The 24,006-nt window shown below is 41.4% G+C and overlaps 1 protein-coding gene across 15 annotated transcripts in view; it reads left to right on the top strand.

Annotated features, from left to right (window-relative positions):
• Positions 1-24,006, top strand: part of htt.L (huntingtin L homeolog) — a 132,459-nt gene that overhangs the window by 104,524 nt on the left and 3,929 nt on the right. For all 15 annotated transcript variants that reach the window (XM_041587681.1, XM_041587693.1, XM_041587704.1 and 12 more), the window contains 12 exons: positions 176-302; positions 1,893-1,993; positions 4,332-4,486; positions 5,907-6,046; positions 8,702-8,784; positions 10,224-10,354; positions 12,168-12,297; positions 13,415-13,570; positions 15,039-15,229; positions 15,728-15,842; positions 19,389-19,602; positions 20,609-20,714. In XM_041587681.1, coding sequence (XP_041443615.1) covers positions 176-302; positions 1,893-1,993; positions 4,332-4,486; positions 5,907-6,046; positions 8,702-8,784; positions 10,224-10,354; positions 12,168-12,297; positions 13,415-13,570; positions 15,039-15,229; positions 15,728-15,842; positions 19,389-19,602; positions 20,609-20,714 — 1,649 coding nt within the window. The remainder of the gene's footprint in view (positions 1-175; positions 303-1,892; positions 1,994-4,331; positions 4,487-5,906; positions 6,047-8,701; positions 8,785-10,223; positions 10,355-12,167; positions 12,298-13,414; positions 13,571-15,038; positions 15,230-15,727; positions 15,843-19,388; positions 19,603-20,608; positions 20,715-24,006) is intronic.

Consider the following 24,006-nt stretch of genomic DNA (forward strand, 5'->3'; position numbering starts at 1 on the left):
TCATATCTATCACTAGATGGGGCATTGCAGCATTTTTAGCAGTGCAAATAATTTCTGACTTTATGTTGATCTCTACAATGTAGAAATCTTCTCCAGGCTGCAGGAAACCTTTTTTAGGCTCAAGTTCCGGCTGCCTCTGGCTATAAATGTATTGTATTTGTTTTGTTTTGCTCAGGTCTGGAAACTTGGGTGGTCTCCTAAATGGGGCGGTGAATTTGGAACTACTCTCCCAGAAATCCCTGTAGAGTTCCTGCAAGAAAAAGAGGTTTTTAGAGAGTTTATCTACCGTATTAATACACTGGGTGAGTCTTACGCTTACTGCTACTTAACTATTAAGTTTCACTCTTTGCAAGACCTTGTTTGTTGTTAAATAATAAAATCACTAATAAATCCAGAAATGTTGGCATAACTAGTAAAGGCAGTAAAGGTAATTTTTTGACATATTAAATATCTGTAGAAGTGCACAAACAGGGAGAGAGATTAAGGTGGCCATACACGGGCTGATCAAACCTGCTGACTCGGCCCCTCCAGACTGAATGGGGTCCTCCCAATGACCTGCCTGATCCATACCTGAATGAAAATTGTCCAGGTCTCTATCGGATGGGTTAGAGAATTCTGTTGGACAAGGGCCGCCAACTTCAGAATGGGGGGTACAGAGTCCACATTGGCTGCCACCCCATGGCCTCCCGCCCCACTCGTGCAGTACTGTACACCCCATCTCCTCTACCGGAATATTTGAAGAGGTGAAAATATCACTTAAAGTGGCAAATACACTAGTAACTAGTGACAGCATGCTAAATTGTTCAATTTGTAGGGATGCACCGAATCCAGGATTCAGTTCAGGATCCGTCCTTTTTCAGAGGATTCGGCCTAATTCCCACCACTAATCTGCATATTCGAATTAGGATTCGGTTTGGTATTCGACCAAATCTTTTGTGAAGGATTCTGGTGTTTGGTCGAATCCAAAATGGCGGATTCGGTGCATCCCTAACAATATGCATATTTTCAACCAACCAGTATGCTAAACATTTATTAAAGGGGAACTATCATGAAAATTCAATATACACTTCCTAGTACTGAAATAAGAAACTTTCTAAATACAATCAATTAAACATTCTGCATTGTTTCTGAAATAATCAAGTTTATATTCACTATTCCTCTCTCAGCATCTGTTTCTCTTCATTCTGTCTTCATGCAGCAGTTGGGTGTCAGATATTTATTGACAGTTAGATCCAATATATCTTATAGGGGGCTCCTTTTGCCTAGAAAATGTATTAGAGCTCACTCTATTAAACTCACCAGACATCATGTCTCTCTACATGCAGGATTTGTGCAAAAGGCAATTATTTTGTTACATTTTGTTTGTACTGGAATCAGTTATTTGAGTGAGCTCTAACAAAATAACTGCCTTTTGCACAAATCCTGCATGTAGAGAGACATGATGTCTCGTGATTACGGATATTGGATATTGGATCTAACTGTCAATAAATATCTGACACCCAACTGCTGCATGAAGACAGAATGAAGAGAAACAGATGCTGAGAGAGGAATAGTGAAGATAAACTTGATTATTTTAGAAAACGTACAGAATTGTTACTGCTTATTTCAGTATGCTGAAGCTTATATTAAATTTTAATTTTTGCAATAGTTCCCGTTTAAGGTGAGGTCTCAGAAACTTTTACTGAAGAGTGTTATGCTGGAATATATCCATATTATTATAGAAGCTCCTTCAGGAAGCAGGGCCTCTATTACAAGCAGCTCATTGGGTCTTGTACCGAATAATTTAGCTTTTCAATTTAGGCAATGTATTAAATTTGTAAATGATACAATAACCCGTGTTTTCTTTGTGCTGTTGATTTACATTATCTGGCAATTTCTCTTTTCTGCATCAGGATGGACCAGTCGCACTCAGTTTGAGGAGACATGGGCCACCCTTCTTGGAGTCCTGGTGACACAGCCAATGGTAATGGACCAAGACGAGACTCAGCAAGAGGTACAGACTTTAGGTTAATAGCTTTTCAAATCCCCCAACTGCTAACAAAACAATCACTTGAGCTTGTTGTGCTGATATTACCCTAATGGGCAGAAGGGCATTTACTCTCCATATATGATTATGTATAATAAATTACAGCAAAAACGCTACGTCTTTTATTAATAGCAAATACGGGAAAGTAAAAGCAGTCAGCTGAGTGCAGATTTTATTTCACTATTGAAGGGGTTGTTCACCTTTAAATTAATGTTTAGTATGATTTAGAGATTGATATTCTGAGACAACTTGCAATTGGTTTTTATTTTTTATTTGTGAGTTTTGGGGTATTAAGCTTTTTATTCAGCAGCTTTTCAATTTGCAATTTCAGGCATCTGGTAGCTAGGGTCCAAATGACCCTAGTAACCATGCATTGATTTGAATAAGAGACTGGAATATGAATAGGAGAGGCCTGAATAGAAATATGAGTAATAAAAAGTAGCAATAACAATAAATGTGTAGTCTTACAGAGCATTGGTTTTTTAGATGAAGCCAGGGACCCCCATTTGGAAGCTGGGAAGTCAGAAGAAGAAGGCAAATAATTTAAAAACTATAAAAAATAAATAAATAAATAATGAAAACCAATTGAAAAGTTGCTCAGAATTGTCCATTCTATAACATACTAAGTGGGTTATTTACTAAACTCCAAATGCAAAAATCATGAAAAATTCAGACTTAAAAAATCACGAATTTTTCGGAATGTTTTAAACCCTGAGGATGGAAAAGTCTGAATCTGAAAATCCAGCCTCTCAGACCTATCGAGATTGCAAATAAGTCATTGGGAGAAGTCACAATGATTTTTTGATGTGTGCTAGGTTTTGTGCAATACCCCAAAGTTTTCAGAGTTTTTGGGTGAAAATTCCGGAAAGATCGTGAAAATCGGATGAAAAAATCCGAAGCAATCGTGAAAATCAGATTTTTTTTGTGAAAATCAGATTAATTTTTGTGAAAATGTAATAAATAAGGGTAAAAAATCCGAACTCCAGATTTGATCAGAGTTTGTAGCAGAAAATATTGAGATAAATTAGGACTTTGATAAATAACCCCCAAAAGTTAAATTAAAGCTGAACCACCCCTTTAACATAGGACAGGTGCACGTTGTAGTTAATGACTGAGTCTGACCCTGGGCTTGCTAGTCTAAACTCCAGAGAAATTTGCAAAAAAATAAATTAAATAAGATAGTAGTGTTTAAAGTAAGGGTGCAGAGAATCCAGGATTTGGTTCGGAATCCTTCTGCCCGGCTTTTCAGAATCCTCAATTGCATATGCAAATTACGAGCGGGGAGGGAAATCGCATGACTTTTTGACAAAAAACAAGGAAGTAAAAAATGTTTTTCTCCTTCCCACCCCTAATTTGCATATGCAAATTAGGATTTGGTTCATGGGAGTCGGCCGAATTCAAAATAGTTTAAAGGGGAAATTCACCCAAAAAAATGTGTATGATTCTTAATAGGCCAGGACCACCAGAAAGGATTGATTTAATAGTGGTTATAGTTGCACATAACTTTACAACCAAAGAAAATTGGCAATTCATGTACTATGGATATCACATCTTATGCTAAAGGAGAGCTAAACTCTAAAAATGAATAAGGTTAAAGGGGAACTAAATAGAATAAGGCTAGAAATGCTGTATTTTGTATACTAAACATAAACATGAACTTACTGCACCACAAGCCTAATCAAACAAATAATTTTTGTTTTCAAAGTTGGCTACAGGGGGTCACCATCTTGTAACTTTGTTAAACATCTTTGCAAGACCAAGACTACGCACATGCTCAGTGTGGTCTGGGCTGTTTAGGGATCATAATAAATTATAAAAACAGCTCAATAAGTGACAGCAGCACAGAGCATGTGCAGTGAATCAGCAGAAAAGAAGATGGGGAGCTACTGGGGCATCTTTGGAGACACAGATCTTTACTGCTAAAGGGCTGTGGTTGCCTTGGGCTGGTACAGAAGCACAAAACATAATGTACAACATTTCTAGCTACTTCTTTAGTTAAGCTTTAGTTCTCCTTTAAGAGAATCGGCTGCACAGAGAGAAGGGCTTGAGACTAGTTTAAAAAAATATATAGTGCAACCATGAGTTGCTGATTTTTGTCATACTTAAGCCAGGTAATAATTCAAAGATAAAATATAGACAATTTTATTATAAATATTATAGTTAATTACTGTGAATAACGGTAATGTTGACCTGCACAGAACTCTTAACATGTTTATTCTCTATGGCCCTGGTGCTACTAAACCACCCCCACACTTGAAGGATCCCAGCTTGGCTTTGCATTAATTTGTGTTTTATTGTTGTACAGGAAGACACAGAAAGGACCCAGATCAATGTCCTGGCAGTACAATCCATCACATCTTTAGTCCTGAGCGCCATGACCATTCCTGTTGCTGGAAACCCTGCCGTCAGCTTCCTAGAGCAACAGCCAAGGAACAAGACCTTAAAAGCCCTGGACACAAGGTCGACTTTTAATATTTGCCATTGTATTCCTCCAAACTGCCGACTGTGGCTCTTTGCTCCTGTGTGTGTAGGGCCACAGCTTACAGTTATATAGATACAACAACAGTGTTTTGTGTAAAGTAATAAACTTTCTGTTCAGTGCTGGATTAAGTGGGCAGGTGCCCCGAGGCCGCGAGGTCCTAGCACCTACTCGCTTACCCCCTCCAGTGCAAGCGCGCATGTGCGCCTCCACCGGGTCGCTGGCAGAGAGATGGGGAGCCATGGGAAGTGGCTGGGTGGCATGCTGCCCCTAATATTCTGCCTCCCTAGGCCCGGGCCTTTGTGGGCTCGCCACAAATCGGGGCCTGTTTCTGTTATTAGAAGCTTTTAAAGGATAAGTAAAAAAGTCAATGTAAAATTGATGAGGGTACTATTCTAAGAACTTTTAAAATCTAATTATTTTTTTTAATTCCAAGATATTAAGGGATACATAGGGCCGGAACTAGGGGTAGGCCGAAGAGGCACTTGCCCAGGGTGCAATGGAAAGGGGGCGCTGGGCATTTACATGTCTTCTGCCTACCCCTAGTCAATGTTCGCTGCTCTCCCCTATCTGCCTCCCTCCACTCCGATGATCTCCCCTGTCTACTCCCCTCCGACGATCTCCCCTCCGACGCTTCCCCGACACTTTCCCCTATCTGCTGCCCTCCCCTCCGACACTCTTCCCCCTGCCTTCCTCCCCTCTGGTGCATGAGTGCTCACACTGCGTTCAGGGGGGCTGTATCCGCATGGTGTTGGAGCGCGGTGGCCTGCCGGGTCGTCTAGGGCGCCTGGTCAGCTTGGCCCGGTGCTGGGGATACATGTATTGTTACTATGAATTAATATTGTTACAACGGCGCCACCTCCTGGTCATTTTTTGACTATTCTGACCACCAAATAGTCAAGGAAGTTGACAGGAGAAAGAAAGCGGCTGCTCTGATGTTCTTCTGGTTAGGAAAGATTTGAGAAAGGTTTCTAATTTTTTTTCCTCGGAGCAGCCTCTTTCTTTCTCCTGGCAACTTCCTTGACTACTTGGTGGTCAAAAAATTACCAGCAGGTGTCGCAAAATTCATTCATAGTAACAATACATGTATAATTTAATATACTTTAATTAAAAAAAATTTATGTGCATTGCAAAAGTGCTTAGAATAGCACCCTCATCAATTTTACATTCACTTATTTTTAAGGTTTACTTATCCTTTAATTCTTAGAGTACTATAATGACATACTACAGTTACACATCACATGCTGTAATGCAACGTATGCCGACATTCTCATCTGCCTGTATACAAACTGAAGTTCAGCCCACAGTGATGATCAAGAAAAGGAGGGCTTGTTTGCTATAAGAAGTAGAACTGCTCTCAGATTATTTATTTTTTTTAAATATGTTTTTTTTTCCATCAAGATTTGGCAGGAAACTGAGCGTTGTGAGAGGAATAGTGGAAGAGGAAATACAAGCTATGGTTTCAAAGAGGGATAATATTGCAACTCACCACTCATGCCAAGCGTGGGATCCCGTTCCTTCTCTGTCTGCTCCAACAATAGGTAATTCTACTGAGGAGAACCTGTGCTCTTTATAATCCACTGGAGGCCATTGTTAAAGGGGAACTATTGCGAAAATTAAAATTTAATAAAAGCTTCCTCATACTGAAACTTTCTAAATACAATCAATTAAATATTCTGCATTGTTTCTGAAGTAATCAAGTTTATCTTCACTTTTCCTCTCTCCGCATCTGTTTCTCTTCATTCTGTCTTCATGCAGCAGTTGGGTGTCAGATATTCATTGACAGTTAGATCCAATATATCTTATAGGGGGGCTCCTTTTGCCTAGAAGATGTATTAGAGCTCACTCAAATAACTGATTCCAGTACAAATAAATGTAACTAAATAACTGCCTTTTGCACAAATCCTGCATGTAGAGACAGGGTCGGACTGGGGGGCCCGGGGCCCACCGGGACTGGTGTCCAGGGCCCCCCTCTGGCCCCCGCTACCTAGGCGAATCGCCGCTCGGCATAATTGCCTAGGCGGCGCATGGTTGGGAGAGGGGGTCTGGCCCGGCGGGGGCCCACTAGGGTCGGGGCCCACCGGGTATTTTCCCGGTATCCCGCCGGGCCAGTCCGACACTGTGTAGAGAGACAGGAGGTCTGGTGATTTTAATAGAGTGAGCTCTAATACATCTTCTAGGCAAAACGAGCCCCCCTATAAGATCTAACTGTCAATGAATATCTGACACCCAACTGCTGCATGAAGACAGAATGAAGAGAAACAGATGCTGAGAGAGGAATAGTGAAGATAAACTTGATTATTTCAGAAATGGTACAGAATTTTTAATTGATTGTATTTAGAAAGTTTTTTATTTCAGTGTGCTGAAGCTTATATTACATTTTCTTTTTTGTGATAGTTCCCCTTTAAACAAGAGCAAAAACTATTCCTACCTGCCATATATTCATGAACATGCTTGAGTTATAAGACACAGCTTGGTGCATGAGCATGTAGGTGTGCCCCAGGCTTTTGTCTGAGCACAGAAGGATTTGACTACTTTAAAGGAGAAGGAAAGGTACTGAAGCAGTTTATTGTCAGTAGATTAGCCACAATAGTGCAATCTATAACACTATTTATTCTGCAGAATGCTTTACTATACCTGAGTAAACTGCTCTAGAACCTCTCTGTTTGTTTAGGATAGCAGCTGCCATATTCACTTGGTGTGACATCACATCCGGCCTGAATTTCCCTGCTCAGTCATAGCTCTGGGCTCAGATTACAGTGAGGAGGGAGGAGGGGAGGAGCAAACTGAGCATGCTCAAGCCCTAGCCCTGGAGGTTTAAGCTGAAAACAGGAAGTCTGATACAGAAGCCCATGAGTACACAATAGAAGGAAAGAAATGCTGTGTTTCTTTTGACAGAGGACTCAGAGCAGCATTACTTTGAGGGTTTACTGGTGTTTTTATATAGACCTTTTTGATAAAGCTTACTAAATTTTAGCCTTTCCTTCTCCTTTAAATGGCAGTGTTTGCTTACAGAATTATTGAATGACACTTAAAGGGGACCTGTCACCTAAACAAAATTATTCCAAATCCTATTTTATCATGTTAGTCAAGCAAAATGAACTTTAATTACACTGCATAAATTATTTGAATATTGTTTCCATCAGTCTGGGAACTCCTAATTATATTAACCAGGAAGGAGCCATTTTGTGGACACTGTTATTAAGGCAAGTCTTGTATCACCTCAGAATCTTGTTTGTGCACCAGGGGACAGGGACCCAATGTCCATCCCCATGCCCTGGTTACACAATTAAATCGTTAACAGAGCTGGGGGAATGTGGAGAGAGCAGTGAAATCTAGGAAGTGCTGAATGGAAAGTGAAAGTAATTGTTTGCCCCGCCTCTATGCCTAGGCATAGAGGCGGGGTAGGCAATATTTGATTGACAGCTGATATTTTTAAATGAGTTTACAACAGCTATGAATGCTTTAGTAAAAAAAAGAAATTGGCTTTCATGTGTAATTTAAAAAGAACTTTTAGTATACAGATTTTTATGTCTGGGTGACGGGTCCACTTTAAGGTTTAAAATATAGATGGATTTATTTGAAATATTCGAAATATGGACTTGTATATGTGGTATATTTATTTTTGAGACCTGCCATGTTCAGTTGTTTAGTTTCTCTGCAAGACTGCAGTTACAGGTATGGGACCTGTTATCCAGAATGGTCTGGACCTGGAGTTTTCCAGATAACAGATCTTTCTGTAATTTCCCTCATACCTTAAGTCTAGAAAATCATATAAACATTAAATAAACCCAATAGGCTGGTTTTGCTTCCAATAAGGAATAATTATATCTTAGTTGGGATCAAGTACAAGCTACTGTTTTGTTATTACAGAGAAAAAGGAAACCATTTTTAAACATTTGGATTATTTTATTATAAAGGAGACGGGAGACGGCCTCTCTGTAATTTGGAGCATTCTGGAAAAAGGGTCCCATACCTGCACCATTTTGTCTTTAACCAGCTAAACAGTTTAGTTGGCATCACCATTTATAAGCAATTTTTATTTTATTTTAATTCCTCCAGCTGCAACATGTTGTATAAATGTGTCTTATTTGTAAAGCCTTGGCCTTGTTAAAATCTAGATTATTATTGTTCTTGTCTGTCAGACTCCACACTTTCAGGGTTATTTATTAAATCCTCCTTATGCAATTCTCTAGGTGCTCTGATCAACCAAGAGAAGCTCTTGCTGCAGATAAACACTGAGCGGGAGATTGGGAACATGACCTATAAATTAGGACAGGTAAGTGTGATGTTACCTTGTTGTATTATGGCCTTGGTCCCCTCTATAATGTATTGGGACTATGGATGCTATGGGGTTTTGTCCTCTTCTGTTTGCAGCAGAGATCAAAATGCCTCTCCCCGATTCAGCAGTGCCATGCTTCTCATCTTGTGTTTGCATTTTATTGTCAGAGAGCTGCCATGTTGTTTCTCCTGACAATAGTGTTTTTAACAGAAATGTACCGGGACAGTTCAAAGGAAATGTCCACATTTATCTTAACATTTTTCAATGTTACAATAATTATTAATAAAATCACTTGCTTCCTTAACATTTTCTAATGAAGTTCGCTGTTACCCAATGTTGATCAGTGCTTTCCCAGGGGAGGAGGGGGTCTCCGACCCCTGCTTCCATTACTTCCTTCAGAGATCTTCAGCTCGTAACAGGAAGCAGCTGGAATAGCACTAGCACTGTGCATGCTCCATCCCTGAATTGAGCACCATAATGGTTATAGTGGCTACAGAATCTAAAGTAAATATAAACTGTAGTCATTAAAGGGATACTGTCATGGGAAAACTTTTTTTCAAAACGCATCAGTTAATATTGCTGCACTGAAAGCCATCAATTCAATTTTGAAATGTGACTTGTGCTCTGATAAACTTAAGTCAATCTTTACTGCAAATTGGAGTGATATCACCCCTCCCCCCCCCCCACAGCCAAACAACTGAACAATGGGAAGGTAACCAGATAACAGCTCTCTAACACAAGATAACAGCTGCCTGGTAGATCTAAGAACAACAGTCAATAGTAAAAGCCAAGTCCCACTGAGACACATTCAGTTACATTAAGTAGGAGAAATAACAGCCTGTCAGGAAAGCGTAGTAAAGTGCAGGCACAAGTCACATGACTGGGGGCAGATGGGAAACGGGCAATATGTCTAGCCCCATGTCAGATTTCAAAATTGAATATAAAAAAAACTGTTTGCTCATTTGAAAAATGGATTTCAGTGCAGAATTCTGCTGGAGCAGCACTATTAACTAATGTGTTTTGAAAAAAACATGTTGTCCCGTGACAATATCCCTTTAAGTATGGTAGAGACCCCTAGTGACCAAAAGAGGGGTAACACATTAAAGTCCAACAAATTCTCTACTCTATATTCATGCAGTCAAAAAAATATATAAATTTATTGCATCATTATAAAATTACAAATCATATGCCTGCATGGAGCCCAACGCGTTTCATTCTTACCCAGCACTTAATCATAGGAAATTCCCTGAATTGGCCCTGAATAATATTTACCTGCCAGTTCAATTCATGCTATGCAATGAGTGAAGAGAAGGAGCTAATTTCCAACTGCCATTGTCAGTCTGGTGCATCCATTTTACTTTTTTCTCCAGCTATAAGTAAATGCTGGAGCCCTTCTTCCTCCAGTGGCTAATAGTGGGCCTTCTTACACCTTTCAGGTCTCCATTCATTCAGTCTGGCTGGGGAATAACATCACCCCACTGAGGCAAGAAGAGCTTGATGAAGACGAGGAAGATGAGAATGAAAACCCTGCTCCTTCATCACCACCCATGTCTCCGATAAACTCCAGGTCTTCTTAAAAATACTTCAAAGCCTTTCATTGTCTTTTCAACTTACATCCAGTCTGTTTCTGTTCCTGGATTTGCCATTTTTGATTTAAAGATGGGCTAATCTTGAGCATTATTATCAGTTACGGAGAAAGAAAAGAATTCATGAGTCTCCATAATCGTAGAACAGTCATGGAATTAGGTCTCAGTTATAATCGTGAAATGTTAGTACAGAAGCTCTGCTCCTTTGGTTCCAGGGAAGTTATGCACTGATGATATATTGTACAGGTACGGGATCCGTTATCTGGAAAACAAAAAAAAAACTCAAAGTTCTTAAAGGAGAAGGAAACCCCCTGGGCGCAAAAACCCTCCCCCCTCCCCTGTGTTGCCCCCCTCCCTCCTCCCCCCTGGCCTACCTGTCCCCCTGGGCAAATGCCCCTAACTTGTTACTCACCCCTCTGCGCAGGTCCTGTCCACGGAGTTCACAGACGCCATCTTCTCCCACGCGTTCTTCTTCCTGCTTTGACCGGCGTCTTCTGGCGCATGCGCAGTAGGAACATTTACAGGTACGGATCTACTGTGCATGTGCCGAATGTCACAAAGTGAAATCAGAAAACTTCATGACATTCGGCGCTGTCGCAGTAGATCCGTACCTTTAAATGTTTCTACTGTGCATGCGCCAGAAGACCCCGGTCAAAGCAGGAAGAAGACGCGCGTGGGAGAAGATGGCGCCTGTGAACTCCGTGGACATGACCTGCCCAGAGGGGTGAGTAACAAGTTAGGGGCATTTGCCCAGGGGGACAGGTAGGCCAGGGGGGAGGAGGGAGGGGGATTTTGCGCCCAGGGGTTTCCTTCTCCTTTAATTACGGAAAGGCAGTCTCCCATAGACTCTATTTTATCCAAATAATCCAAATTTTTAAAATGAATTCCCTTTTTTCCTGTGATCCCAACTAGGATTTAATTAACTATAGAAAAATTTATATCAAAAAAATGATATAAGTCCCAAAGCTTTCTTCAAGTAAAAAATATTAATTTATTGAAGTACATTTTAAAAGAATTATAGCTGGTACATACTACCCCCCATATCCCACCTTACGCGTTTCGCACCCTCCGGCGCTTAGTCTAAGCGCCGGAGGGTGCGAAACGCGTAAGGTGGGATATGGGGGGTAGTATGTACCAGCTATAATTCTTTTAAAATGTACTTCAATAAATTAATATTTTTTACTTGAAGAAAGCTTTGGGACTTATATCATTTTTTTGATATAAATTTTTCTATAGTTGATGGCCCTTTTGAACTGGGGCGAGTCCCGTGGGCTTGGTTTGATAATAATATGGACTCCCGACTTTGTATAGAATAGGATTTAATTAATCCTTATTGAAAGTAAAACCAGACCATTGGGTTTATTTAATGTTTACATGAGTTTCTAGTCGACTTAAGGTATGAAGATCCAATTTACAGAAGGGCCGGAACTAGGGGTAGGCAGAGTAGGCACGTGCCTAGGGCACAAAGCTGGGAGGGCGCCAGGCACGTACGTCCTCTGCTGCCTACCCCAAGTCCGGTTCCCTTCTGTTGCCAATTCTATGCGTTTTTCGCACTTCTGCGCATGCGCAAAACCGCGCACGCGAGCGCAAATTCGGGCAGGCGCACGCGAACGCAAATTCGGGCAGGCGCACACTAAACAGGCGCCGCGGCTGCCGGGCCTGCCTAGGGCGCCTGCCCAGCGTGGCCCAGCACTGTCCGGAAAGCACTAGGTCCCGAGCATTCTGGATAATAGGTCCCATAGCTGTATCACAGCTTTTGATTCCATTGCTTGATTGCTTTGCCTGTCCTTGCAGGAAACATCGGGCCGGGGTAGACATACATTCTTGCTCACAATTCCTGTTAGAGCTGTACAGTCAGTGGATCCTTCCCACCAACACTGGAAAAAAGACTCCAGCCATTCTGATCAGTGAAGTGGTGAGATCGGTGAGTATTTGCCATTTGCAGATCATTGGGGTCAGTGTGTATGTATGGATTAGGGATGCAATTAATCCAGTATTTTGGATTCGGCCGAACCCCCAAATCCTTTGTGAAAGATTCGGCCGAATACCGAACTGAATCCTAATTTGCATATGCAAATTAGGGGTGTGAAGGGGAAAACATTTTTTACTTCCTTGTTTTGTGACAAAGGGTAGGACTACACGGACGAGACGCTGCGCAAAAACGCAGGCGTCAAATCAGCTGCGACGGAAATAAGGTAAGTGAATGCATTGGCGGATGAAGTTGCAGCGTTGATCCAACGCGACACGACTGTCGGATGCAGATGCTGTGCACTGCGTCTGCATCCGACAATCGTGTCGCGTCGGATCGAATTTTCCCTCCCTGTCCCTAATTTGCATATGCAAATTGGGATTCAGTTCGGCCAGGCAGAAGGATTCGGCCAAATCCAAATCCTGCTGAAAAAGGCCGAATCCTGGATTCGGTGCATTCTTAGTATGGATGCTGGGTTTTCATTTGGAGGGATTGAATTTAAAGGGCAAGTCAACCCCCAAAATAAAATCTTGCTTAATAAAATAAAACATAATTCTAAGCAGCTTTCCAATATACATTCATTACAAATTGTAAGTGCTTTTAAAGCTATTTGTAAAGGAAACAATTGATATTTAAAGCAGCATTTGCTTAAATCACAGTTGTTACTTTTTAAACAATGTTGCAAAAGTCTTAGTTCCCCAGCAGCAAAGTCAGGTCTGTTAATCAGCTGCCTTGTCTTACATTGTATCAACAGTCTTAGCCATCAGGACAGAGAATAGACAGGGACAGACACTGCTTTCAACAGCAATTCATATACAAATAACTTAAAAAACATGAAAAAATTGTAATTCATGTATATTGTAAAGTTGCTTAGAATAATGTTTTCTTTTATTAGGCACATTTTTATTTTGGGGTTCATTTGCCCTTTAATGGATTTAGTCTTCTGTTTCTATCTATGACAGTGCTGCAGTAGGTTAATTCATTGCTGTAGGAGGTTTAGGTGGAGCTCTGTGTTCTTTTCCCATATCGTATGAATCATGTGCCCCATCGTGTTGTGTTTGCTTCCGTTCAGCTCCTGAGTGTGTCTGATTTATTCACGGAGAGGAATCAGTTTGAGATGATGTACACTGCACTGACAGAGCTGCACAAACAACACCCGTCGGAAGATGAAATTCTCAACCAGTATCTGGTACCTGCCATCTGTAAAGCTGCCTCTGTGCTGGGAATGGTAAGGGAATCACATGACCAGCCTTGAGCTTCATTCTTACAAGCTCCCAAAATAAACTCTCTTCTACTCAATATGTCATCTTGCTGTCCTTCTACGTCAGTATTGTTGGGACAGGTATGGGATGCGTTATTCGTAAACCCGTTATCCAGAAAGCTCCAAATTACAGATTGGCCGTCTCCCATAATAATCCAAATTTATAAAAACAATTTATTCAAATAAAAACTGCTATTAAATGGTGATGCCGACCAAACTGTTTAGCTGGTTAAAGACAAAACGGTACAGGTATGGGACCCGTTTTCCAGAATGCTCTGAATTACAGAAAGGCCGTCTCCCATAGACTTTATAGACAAACAAATCCACATTTTTAAAAATGATTTCCTTTTTCCTCTGTAATAATAAAACAGTAGCTTGTAAGTAATCCTTATTGGAGGCAAAACCAGCCTATTGGGTTTATTTAATGTTTACATGATTTTCTAGTAGATTTAGAGGCACGTTTATCAAAGGTCGAATTTCGAATTCATGTGAGTTTTTAAAAACTCCCATAAATTCAAAATTCGACCAATTGAAATTTAATTTTTCAAACTCGGATGAATTAAATCGAACCAAAAACACAAATTTGATTCGAATTTAAAAAAACTCGAGGAAGGCTGCAAATAACTCCAAATTGATCCCTGAACATCTCCCTTTGAATTAAAGCGATGGTTCTCCTTTATGTTAACTTTTAGTATGTTATATAATTCTAAGCAACTTTTCAATTGGTCTTTATTATTTATTTTTTATAGTTTTTTAATTATTTGCCATTTTCTTCTGGCTCTTCCAAGCGTTTAAATTGGGGTCACTGACCCTATCTAAAAACAAATGCTCTGTAAGGATACACATTTATTGTTATTGCTACTTTTTATTACTCATTTTTCTATTCAGGCCTCTCCTATTCATATTCCAGTCTCTTATTCAAATCAATGCATGGTTGCTAGGGGAATTTGGAGCCTGTCAACCAGATTGCTGAAATTGCAAACCGGAGAGCTGCTGAATAAAAAGCTAAATAACTCAAAAACCACAAATAATAAAAAATGAAAACCAATTGCAAGAATATCACTCATACTAAAAATTAACTCAAAGGTGAAAACAGCAATTCTGCAGGATTTTGGTTGGAAATTGTCGAATTTGAGTAATTAAAGGGCCAGAGTGTGATAAAACTCAAAAAATCGAATTCGAATCTTTTTAAATACTTGAATCAAATTTGAACTACTGCCTAGTCTAATTTGACAGTTTTGACCATACAAAAAATTCTAAAATTCGAATTTTCAATTCGACCCTTCATAAATCTGTCCCTTAATCTATGAAGATCCAAATTACGGAAAGATCCGTTATCCGGAAAACCCCAGGTCTCGGGCATTCTGGATAACAGGTCCCATACCTGTACTGTATATTGTGTAACGTAAATACATGAATTGTTATTTACCCTCAGGACAAAGTCATTGCGGAGCCCGTGAGCCGCATGATAGAGACAACACTACGCAGCACCCATATGCCGAGCCGTATCGGAGCACTGCATGGGACACTTTATATCCTAGAGTGTGACCTGCTCGATGATACAGCAAAGCAGCTCATACCCATCATCAGCGACTATCTGCTGTCCAACCTGAGAGGGATAGCCCAGTAAGTGTTTAATGTCTCCTAGCCAGTGTGTGTGTGTCTGCTGCTTGGGCAGAATAATAGGGATGCACCGAATCCACTATTTTGGATTCGGCCGAATCCCCGAATCCATCTTGGAAGATTCGGGCGAATACTGAATCCAAATCCTAATTTGCATATTCAAATTAGGGGCGGGAAAGGAAAAAGTGGATAAAAATTGGTTTGCTTCCTTGTTTTGTAACAAAAAGTCACGTGAAATCCTGCCCTCCCCACAATTTGCATATGCAAATTAGGATTCGGGTTCGGCCACAATCCGAATCCTGCTAAAAAAGTCTGAATCTTGGCCGAATCCTGGATTCGGTGCATCACTACAGAATAAGTTTTATATATTTTTTATTTCTGATTTAATTCACTCTTAAAGGAGAACTAAAGCCTAACTAAAGACGTAGCTAGAAATGTTGTACATTATGTTTTGTGCTTCTGTACCAGCCCAAGTTTTTTTTTTTTCTTTTCTTTCTACAGCTGTGTGAATCTCCATAACCAGCAGCATGTCCTCGTTATGTGCGCCACAGCTTTCTACTTAGTTGAGAACTACCCGCTGGACGTCGGACCAGACTTCACGTCGGGAATCATACAGGTAAAAGCCTGAGGCTATTGTTTTTGGGCAATACATGGAGGAATGCTACAGTAACTGTATTGTGCACTTTTAACGGCTAATATAGAAGGGACAAACCTTTATTATACCAAAGGTTATGGAGGTTAAGAAAAGTAATGGTTTAACGGATCACAATAAATAATTAATAAAGAAGATAATAGAGAAGAAGATAATGACTAATGCACTTTCTTATTATAATATTATCAGGTTTGTATTGCTATGCGTCACAGTTGTGGTGGAATGATTTATTATATATTTCTGGTGTACATTCTGGTATAAATGTGCCTATTCTTTTTGCTGCCCTGTATTAGGCTTATAATAAAACTATGCAGCCTCATGAGGGTAAAATAAAATATAAGAGGAAACCCTGAAATAGGAGTGCGTATATATATATATATATATATATATATATATATATATATATATATATATATATATATATATATATATATATATATATATATATATATATATATATATATATATATATAGACAAATAAAAGAGTCCTCTGCACTCAACCCATTATCAATATATTTAAGACAGAGACATTTTGTGCCTACAGCTACTAAAAAATGCCTTACCCTTTGCACCAAATCCATGATTTCGGATTCGGCTGAACCCCCTAATCCTTTGTGAAAGAATCGGCCGAATACCGAACTGAGCAGAACCAGCCTATTGGGTTTATTTAATGTTTACATGACTTTCTAGTAGACTTAAGGTATGAAGATCCAAATTACAGAAAGATCTGTTATCCGGAAAACCCCAGGTCCCGAGCATTCTAGATAACAGATCCCGTACCTGTGTATATAAAAAGATGGATATGACCTAATCCAGCCACACTACCTCTGATGAAGCACCCAATGGTGCGAAACGCGTCAGGGAGATGTGGCAGGCAAGGGGTGTGCAGACACTTCCATGTGGTATGCTAAATTTTAAGATGTATGTTTTATTAAATGTGGTAAGATTTTGACATCTTGCAATGATAAAATGCTATGAATGAGTAACTGCGCTTATTTATTATCATAAGTACAGGACCTTGTGCTGAGTACTCACTTGGTGACACTATGTGCCTTAATTGATAATTAAAGTTACCTGATCACAGCATTTCTGCCCTTAGATATCACTGCAGAAGGCTCCATCTCCCCTATTTTGCTTTCTTAAAGGGCATGTAAGGGCAAAAAAATAAAATCCCATTTTTACTTTCTTTAATGAAAAATAAATTGATTTCCAATATATTTTAATTTAAAAATGTGTACCGTTTTTATTAGAAAATAAGAAACCTGACTATATGCAGTAAAATTCTCCCTTCATTTACTGTTGTGGATAAGAATTTCCAGACGGTCCCTAACTGCTCTGCAGGGAAACAATCATACTTATGAACAGCAGGGGGAGCCCTCGCCTTACTTCCCAGCCATGCACAACTCAAGCAGCTTTGTTTGTTTCCCTGTAGAGCAGTCGGTGACTGTGTAGAGATTTGTATTGGATTTTATTTTTGCCTTTACATCTTCTTTAATGTTTCCAACTCCAGCTGCAGGGACACAGATCATGGAGCCAGATTTAAACAGATAAACTGGGATTCTATTTGGAGGAATATTTTGCTGCAGCCACTGGTTCTGCAGACTTGGAGAAAGTATATATTAAACAATACAAAAACTATAAAATCCACATTAGATTACATGACAACACAGGACCCAGTGCAGTCTGTATATTCTGAATATTAATCAGTCTTGCTGTATCGGCTTCTGGCAGATATTATTTGACTTGTGCTGTTTTGATAATTTATGATGATCCCTAAGCAGCCCAGACCACACTGAGCATGTTCACAGTCTTGGTCTTGCAAAGATGTTTAATAAAGTTACAAGATGGTGACTCCCTGTAGCCACCTTTGAAAGCATAAATTATTTGTTTGATTAGGCTTGTGGTGCAGTAAGTTCATGTTTATATTTAGTATACAAAATACAGCATTTCTAGCCTTATTCTATTTTAGACTTTACTTCCCCTTTAAGGCCTGATTCATCCAGGTTTGTCTCTTTCTGCTAAAGGAGGGAATTGACCTGTTCTCCCTAAGCTATCTCTTAGAATGGCACTAAAGATATAGAGAGAATTTGTAATATTCAAACTATGTTTAATCCTTTCTGTTTAGCTTCATTCAAGGTCACGCAGAGCTGCTGGTAAACGTAACGCAGATCCATTTTCAAGATCCAATTATAAATGCAATTCCTTTTTACTTATTTAGAAACCCTCTGTGTCTGATATTGGTCATACGAAGGGCACAATCTCCGATTCTAATCACTTTTACTCTAAGCAGCTTTACTCTCCATTAGTCCATTTATTAATTGGCTTCTCACTACATTCAGGCTGAGCTCAGATCTGTGCAACGAACTTAGCCGGGGAAATCTTGCCTAGCACATTGTCTATTTATGTATTACACCCAATGACTTTCCATCAGAGCAATGTGTTGTTTGTTTGTTTTGTTTTTTTTTATCATAGTTTTTATTGAGACATTTTCTGATAATAAACAGGGGTACAGAAAGAAGAAGGTGGAGGGGGAAGTAGCGCGCCATCGTTACATTGTAAAAGTTTAATATCTAGAATACAGTTGCATTAAATCAGATTCTCAAATATGCACAGGTAACTATGGATGCACCGAATCCACTATTTTGGATTCGGCCGAACCCCTGAATCCTTTGCGAAAGATTCATCTGAATCCTTATTTGCATATGCAAATTAGGTGCATATGTGACAAAAAGTCATGCAATTTCCCTCCCCGCCCCTAATTTGCATATGCAAATAAGGATTATGTTTGGCCGGGTAGAAGGATTCGGCTGAATCCTGCTGAAAAAGGGCGAATCCTTTATTTGGTGCATCCCTCCAGGTAACACAGTTATACTTTGCCTTACAAGCCTACAATCTGTTTGTATTCTTCTGTTTCTTTTAAAAAGAACCACTTAAGCCAATTATCCCTAAAATCTCGGTGCAGTATGAGTGGAAAGTTCTTCAAATCTCACCAATTCGTCCACCTTAAAGGGATACTGTCATCGGAAAACATGTTTTTTTCAAAACGCTTCATTTTCACATGACTTGGGGCAGCTGGGAAATTGACAATATGTCTAGCCCCATGTCAGATTTCAAAATTGAATATAAAAAAATCTGTTTGCTCTTTTGAGAAATGGATTTCAGTGCAGAATTCTGTTGGAGCAGCACTATTAACGGATTCAATTTTTCCCCATGACAGTATCCCTTTAAGCAGCCAGTTTTTGGGAGTTGGGTTGGGGGGGTATCGGTTTTCCACCTCAGTGGTATTTGGAGTTTGGCTGCATTCAGTAGATGTCTTTCCAGGGCCTGGTCCGAAATGTTATCTGTATCCGCTATGTCCCAAAAGAGTAGGACCTGGGCTGGGGAATCTGGTATTTCACGGCCCAAGACCAATTACCATAACTGCAGAACTGTTTTCCAGTACATTTCTATTGCAGCATTTGTTTTGAAGCTTTGCCGTCGTTAACAAATACGCGTCTTGCTTTACCCAGATGTGCGGAGTGATGGTCTCTGGGAGCGAAGAGTCGACCCCCTCGATGGTGTATCACTGTGTCATGAGAGGACTGGAGCGCCTCCTGCTGTCCGAGCAGCTGTCCAGACTGGATGGAGAAGCCCTGGTGAAACTGAGTGTGGACAGAGTGAATATGCACAGCCCTCACCGAGCAATGACTGCACTCGGACTGATGCTCACCTGCATGTACACAGGTGGGGGATTAGCATGTGAAACTGGAACCAGATCTGGGAAGCAGAAAAAGTTCACTGAGGATACATAGAGCTGTTACACATTTCTTTCATGCATTAAAGGAGATTTTTTTAAAGGAGACCTAAAGCCTAACTAAAGAAGTAGCTAGAAATGTTGTACATTATGTTTTGAGCTTCTGTACCAGCCCAAGGCAACCACAGTCCTTTAGCAGTAAAGATCTGTGTCTCCAAAGATGCCCCAGTAGCTCCCCATCTTCTTTTCTGCTGATTCACTGCACATGCTCTGTGCTGCTGTCACTTACTGAGCTTAGGGACCCACTCACAATATACAGTACACATAGAATATAAATATCACAATATAAGGCTGATTAGTAATTAATACAGATAATTACTACATGGCAGCACAGAAACCAGTGCAATTAGCATCAGAATTTAATAATCAGCAAACCTGTAGCATCAGGGGAAGCTCATTTTCTGCTGGATAATTAGTGACGAGCCCTAAGCTTAGCTTCTCAACAGCCAATCAGAGCCCACTGAGCATGTGAGTGTCACAGACACTTTCCAAGATGGTGACCCCCTGTGACAAGTTTGAAGTCCTGGATCATTGCTGCTATTGACAAGCTCAAACTTTAACCTCGTGCAATAAGTTCACTATATAAAATATGGCATTTTTAGCCATATTCATTTTTAGGGTTTAGTTCTCCTTTAAAACTATGTGTTTTTGTGAGTTTCAAGCACAACATTTTATTCTACTGTATTCTAGTACAAAAAATATAGCATGTCGCATCTAGAAAACACAATAAAACACACACGCAATTTGACTCTGAACTATCATGCGTAAATACATTGCTTATATGATATTGGAGAGGCAATAGGAATCTTTCATATAACTGTATTGAGGGCTACTACTGTATAACAGTCAGGGCTATTGCTTATGTACAGGCAATGTATAAATGATGTCAGTAAAATAAAATGTGATAACTGCAGGGAGTTACTTTTGTCTCCACAGGAAAAGAGAAAATCAGTCCAGGCCGCACCACAGAGCCCAGTCCTGCAGCTCCAGACAGCGAGTCTGTTATTGTCGCCATGGAGAGAGTGTCTGTGCTGTTTGACAGGTAATACAAGGGGCAAAGTCATGTGTTTTGTTCTTTCTGCCCTCTCGCTGTGCACTCTCTGTGTATAAGTCATAGACTGTGTGCCCTCTCACTGTGCACTCTCTGTGTATATGTCATAGACTGTGTGCCCTCTCGCTGTGCACTCTCTGTGTATAAGTCATAGACTGTGTGCCCTCTCGCTGTGCACTCTCTGTGTATAAGTCATAGACTGTGTGCCCTCTCGCTGTGCACTCTCTGTGTATAAGTCATAGACTGTGTGCCCTCTCGCTGTGAACTCTCTGTGTATAAGTCCTACACTGTGTGCCCTCTCGCTGTGCACTCTCTGTGTATATGTCATAGACTGTGTGCCCTCTCGCTGTGAACTCTCTGTGTATAAGTCCTAGACTGTGTGCCCTCTCGCTGTGCACTCTGTGTGTATAAGTCATAGACTGTGTGCCCTCTCGCTGTGCACTCTCTGTGTATATGTCATAGACTGTGTGCCCTCTCGCTGTGCACTCTCTGTGTATAAGTCATAGACTGTGTGCCCTCTCGCTGTGCACTCTCTGTGTATATGTCATAGACTGTGTGCCCTCTCGCTGTGAACTCTCTGTGTATAAGTCCTACACTGTGTGCCCTCTCGCTGTGCACTCTGTGTGTATATGTCATAGACTGTGTGCCCTCTCGCTGTGCACTCTTTGTGTATATGTCATAGACTGTGTGCCCTCTCGCTGTGCACTCTGTGTGTATATGTCATAGACTGTGTGCCCTCTCGCTGTGCACTCTCTGTGTATATGTCATAGACTGTTTGCCCTCTCGCTGTGAACTCTCTGTGTATAAGTCCTACACTGTGTGCCCTCTCGCTGTGCACTCTCTGTGTATATGTCATAGACTGTGTGCCCTCTGGCTGTGCACTCTCTGTGTATATGTCATAGACTGTGTGCCCTCTCGCTGTGCACTCTCTGTGTATATGTCATAGACTGTTTGCCCTCTCGCTGTGCACTCTCTGTGTATAAGTCATAGACTGTGTGCCCTCTCGCTGTGCACTCTCTGTGTATAAGTCCTACACTGTGTGCCCTCTCGCTGTGCACTCTTTGTGTATATGTCAGACTGTGTGCCCTCTCGCTGTGCACTCTTTGTGTATATGTCAGACTGTGTGCCCTCTCGCTGTGCACTCTCTGTGTATATGTCATAGACTGTGTGCCCTCTCGCTGTGCACTCTCTGTGTATATGTCATAGACTGTGTGCCCTCTCGCTGTACACTCTCTATGTATATGTCATAGACTGTGTGCCCTCTCGCTGTGCACTCTCTGTGTATAAGTCCTACACTGTGTGCCCTCTCGCTGTGCACTCTCTGTGTATACGTCCTACACTGTGTGCCCTCTCGCTGTGCACTCTCTGTGTATAAGTCCTAGACTGTGTGCCCTCTCGCTGTGCACTCTCTGTGTATAAGTCCTACACTGTGTGCCCTCTCGCTGTGCACTCTCTGTGTATATGTCATAGACTGTGTGCCCTCTCGCTGTGCACTCTCTGTGTATAAGTCTTACACTGTGTGCCCTCTCGCTGTGCACTCTCTGTGTATACGTCCTACACTGTGTGCCCTCTCGCTGTGCACTCTCTGTGTATATGTCATAGACTGTGTGCCCTCTCGCTGTGCACTCTCTGTGTATAAGTCCTACACTGTGTGCCCTCTCGCTATGCACTCTCTGTGTATAAGTCCTACACTGTGTGCCCTCTCTCTGTGCACTCTCTGTGTATACGTCCTACACTGTGTGCCCTCTCGCTGTGCACTCTGTGTGTATATGTCATAGACTGTGTGCCCTCTCGCTGTGCACTCTCTGTGTATATGTCATAGACTGTTTGCCCTCTCGCTGTGAACTCTCTGTGTATAAGTCCTACACTGTGTGCCCTCTCGCTGTGCACTCTCTGTGTATATGTCATAGACTGTGTGCCCTCTGGCTGTGCACTCTCTGTGTATATGTCATAGACTGTGTGCCCTCTCGCTGTGCACTCTCTGTGTATATGTCATAGACTGTTTGCCCTCTCGCTGTGCACTCTCTGTGTATAAGTCATAGACTGTGTGCCCTCTCGCTGTGCACTCTCTGTGTATAAGTCCTACACTGTGTGCCCTCTCGCTGTGCACTCTTTGTGTATATGTCAGACTGTGTGCCCTCTCGCTGTGCACTCTTTGTGTATATGTCAGACTGTGTGCCCTCTCGCTGTGCACTCTCTGTGTATATGTCATAGACTGTGTGCCCTCTCGCTGTGCACTCTCTGTGTATATGTCATAGACTGTGTGCCCTCTCGCTGTACACTCTCTATGTATATGTCATAGACTGTGTGCCCTCTCGCTGTGCACTCTCTGTGTATAAGTCCTACACTGTGTGCCCTCTCGCTGTGCACTCTCTGTGTATACGTCCTACACTGTGTGCCCTCTCGCTGTGCACTCTCTGTGTATAAGTCCTAGACTGTGTGCCCTCTCGCTGTGCACTCTCTGTGTATAAGTCCTACACTGTGTGCCCTCTCGCTGTGCACTCTCTGTGTATATGTCATAGACTGTGTGCCCTCTCGCTGTGCACTCTCTGTGTATAAGTCTTACACTGTGTGCCCTCTCGCTGTGCACTCTCTGTGTATACGTCCTACACTGTGTGCCCTCTCGCTGTGCACTCTCTGTGTATATGTCATAGACTGTGTGCCCTCTCGCTGTGCACTCTCTGTGTATAAGTCCTACACTGTGTGCCCTCTCGCTATGCACTCTCTGTGTATAAGTCCTACACTGTGTGCCCTCTCTCTGTGCACTCTCTGTGTATACGTCCTACACTGTGTGCCCTCTCGCTGTGCACTCTCTGTGTATATGTCATAGACTGTGTGCCCTCTCGCTGTGCACTCTCTGTGTATAAGTCCTACACTGTGTGCCCTCTCGCTGTGCACTCTCTGTGTATACGTCCTACACTGTGTGCCCTCTCGCTGTGCACTCTCTGTGTATAAGTCCTACACTGTGTGCCCTCTCGCTGTGCACTCTCTGTGTATAAGTCCTAGACTGTGTGCCCTCTCGCTGTGTGCATATATCATAGGATAACACAGAGGGTACTTCATTGTCAGCATTGTCTGGAGGACATTTGAGGCTGTCCTTTTGTGGGTTCCTGCGGGGACTTCAGTTTTCTCCCACACTCCAAAAACATACAGGCGGGGTAATTGAGATCTTCGACTGTAAGCTCTTCCACTAGAAGAGGGACTAAAATTAATGATGTTTAATCTCTGTAATGTGCTCTGTAAATGTATCTGCACTATATAAATAAAGGATAATGACGTCCAT

The sequence above is a fragment of the Xenopus laevis genome, chromosome 1L, assembly GCF_017654675.1.
Source record: "Xenopus laevis strain J_2021 chromosome 1L, Xenopus_laevis_v10.1, whole genome shotgun sequence".
Classification (NCBI taxonomy): domain Eukaryota; kingdom Metazoa; phylum Chordata; class Amphibia; order Anura; family Pipidae; genus Xenopus; species Xenopus laevis.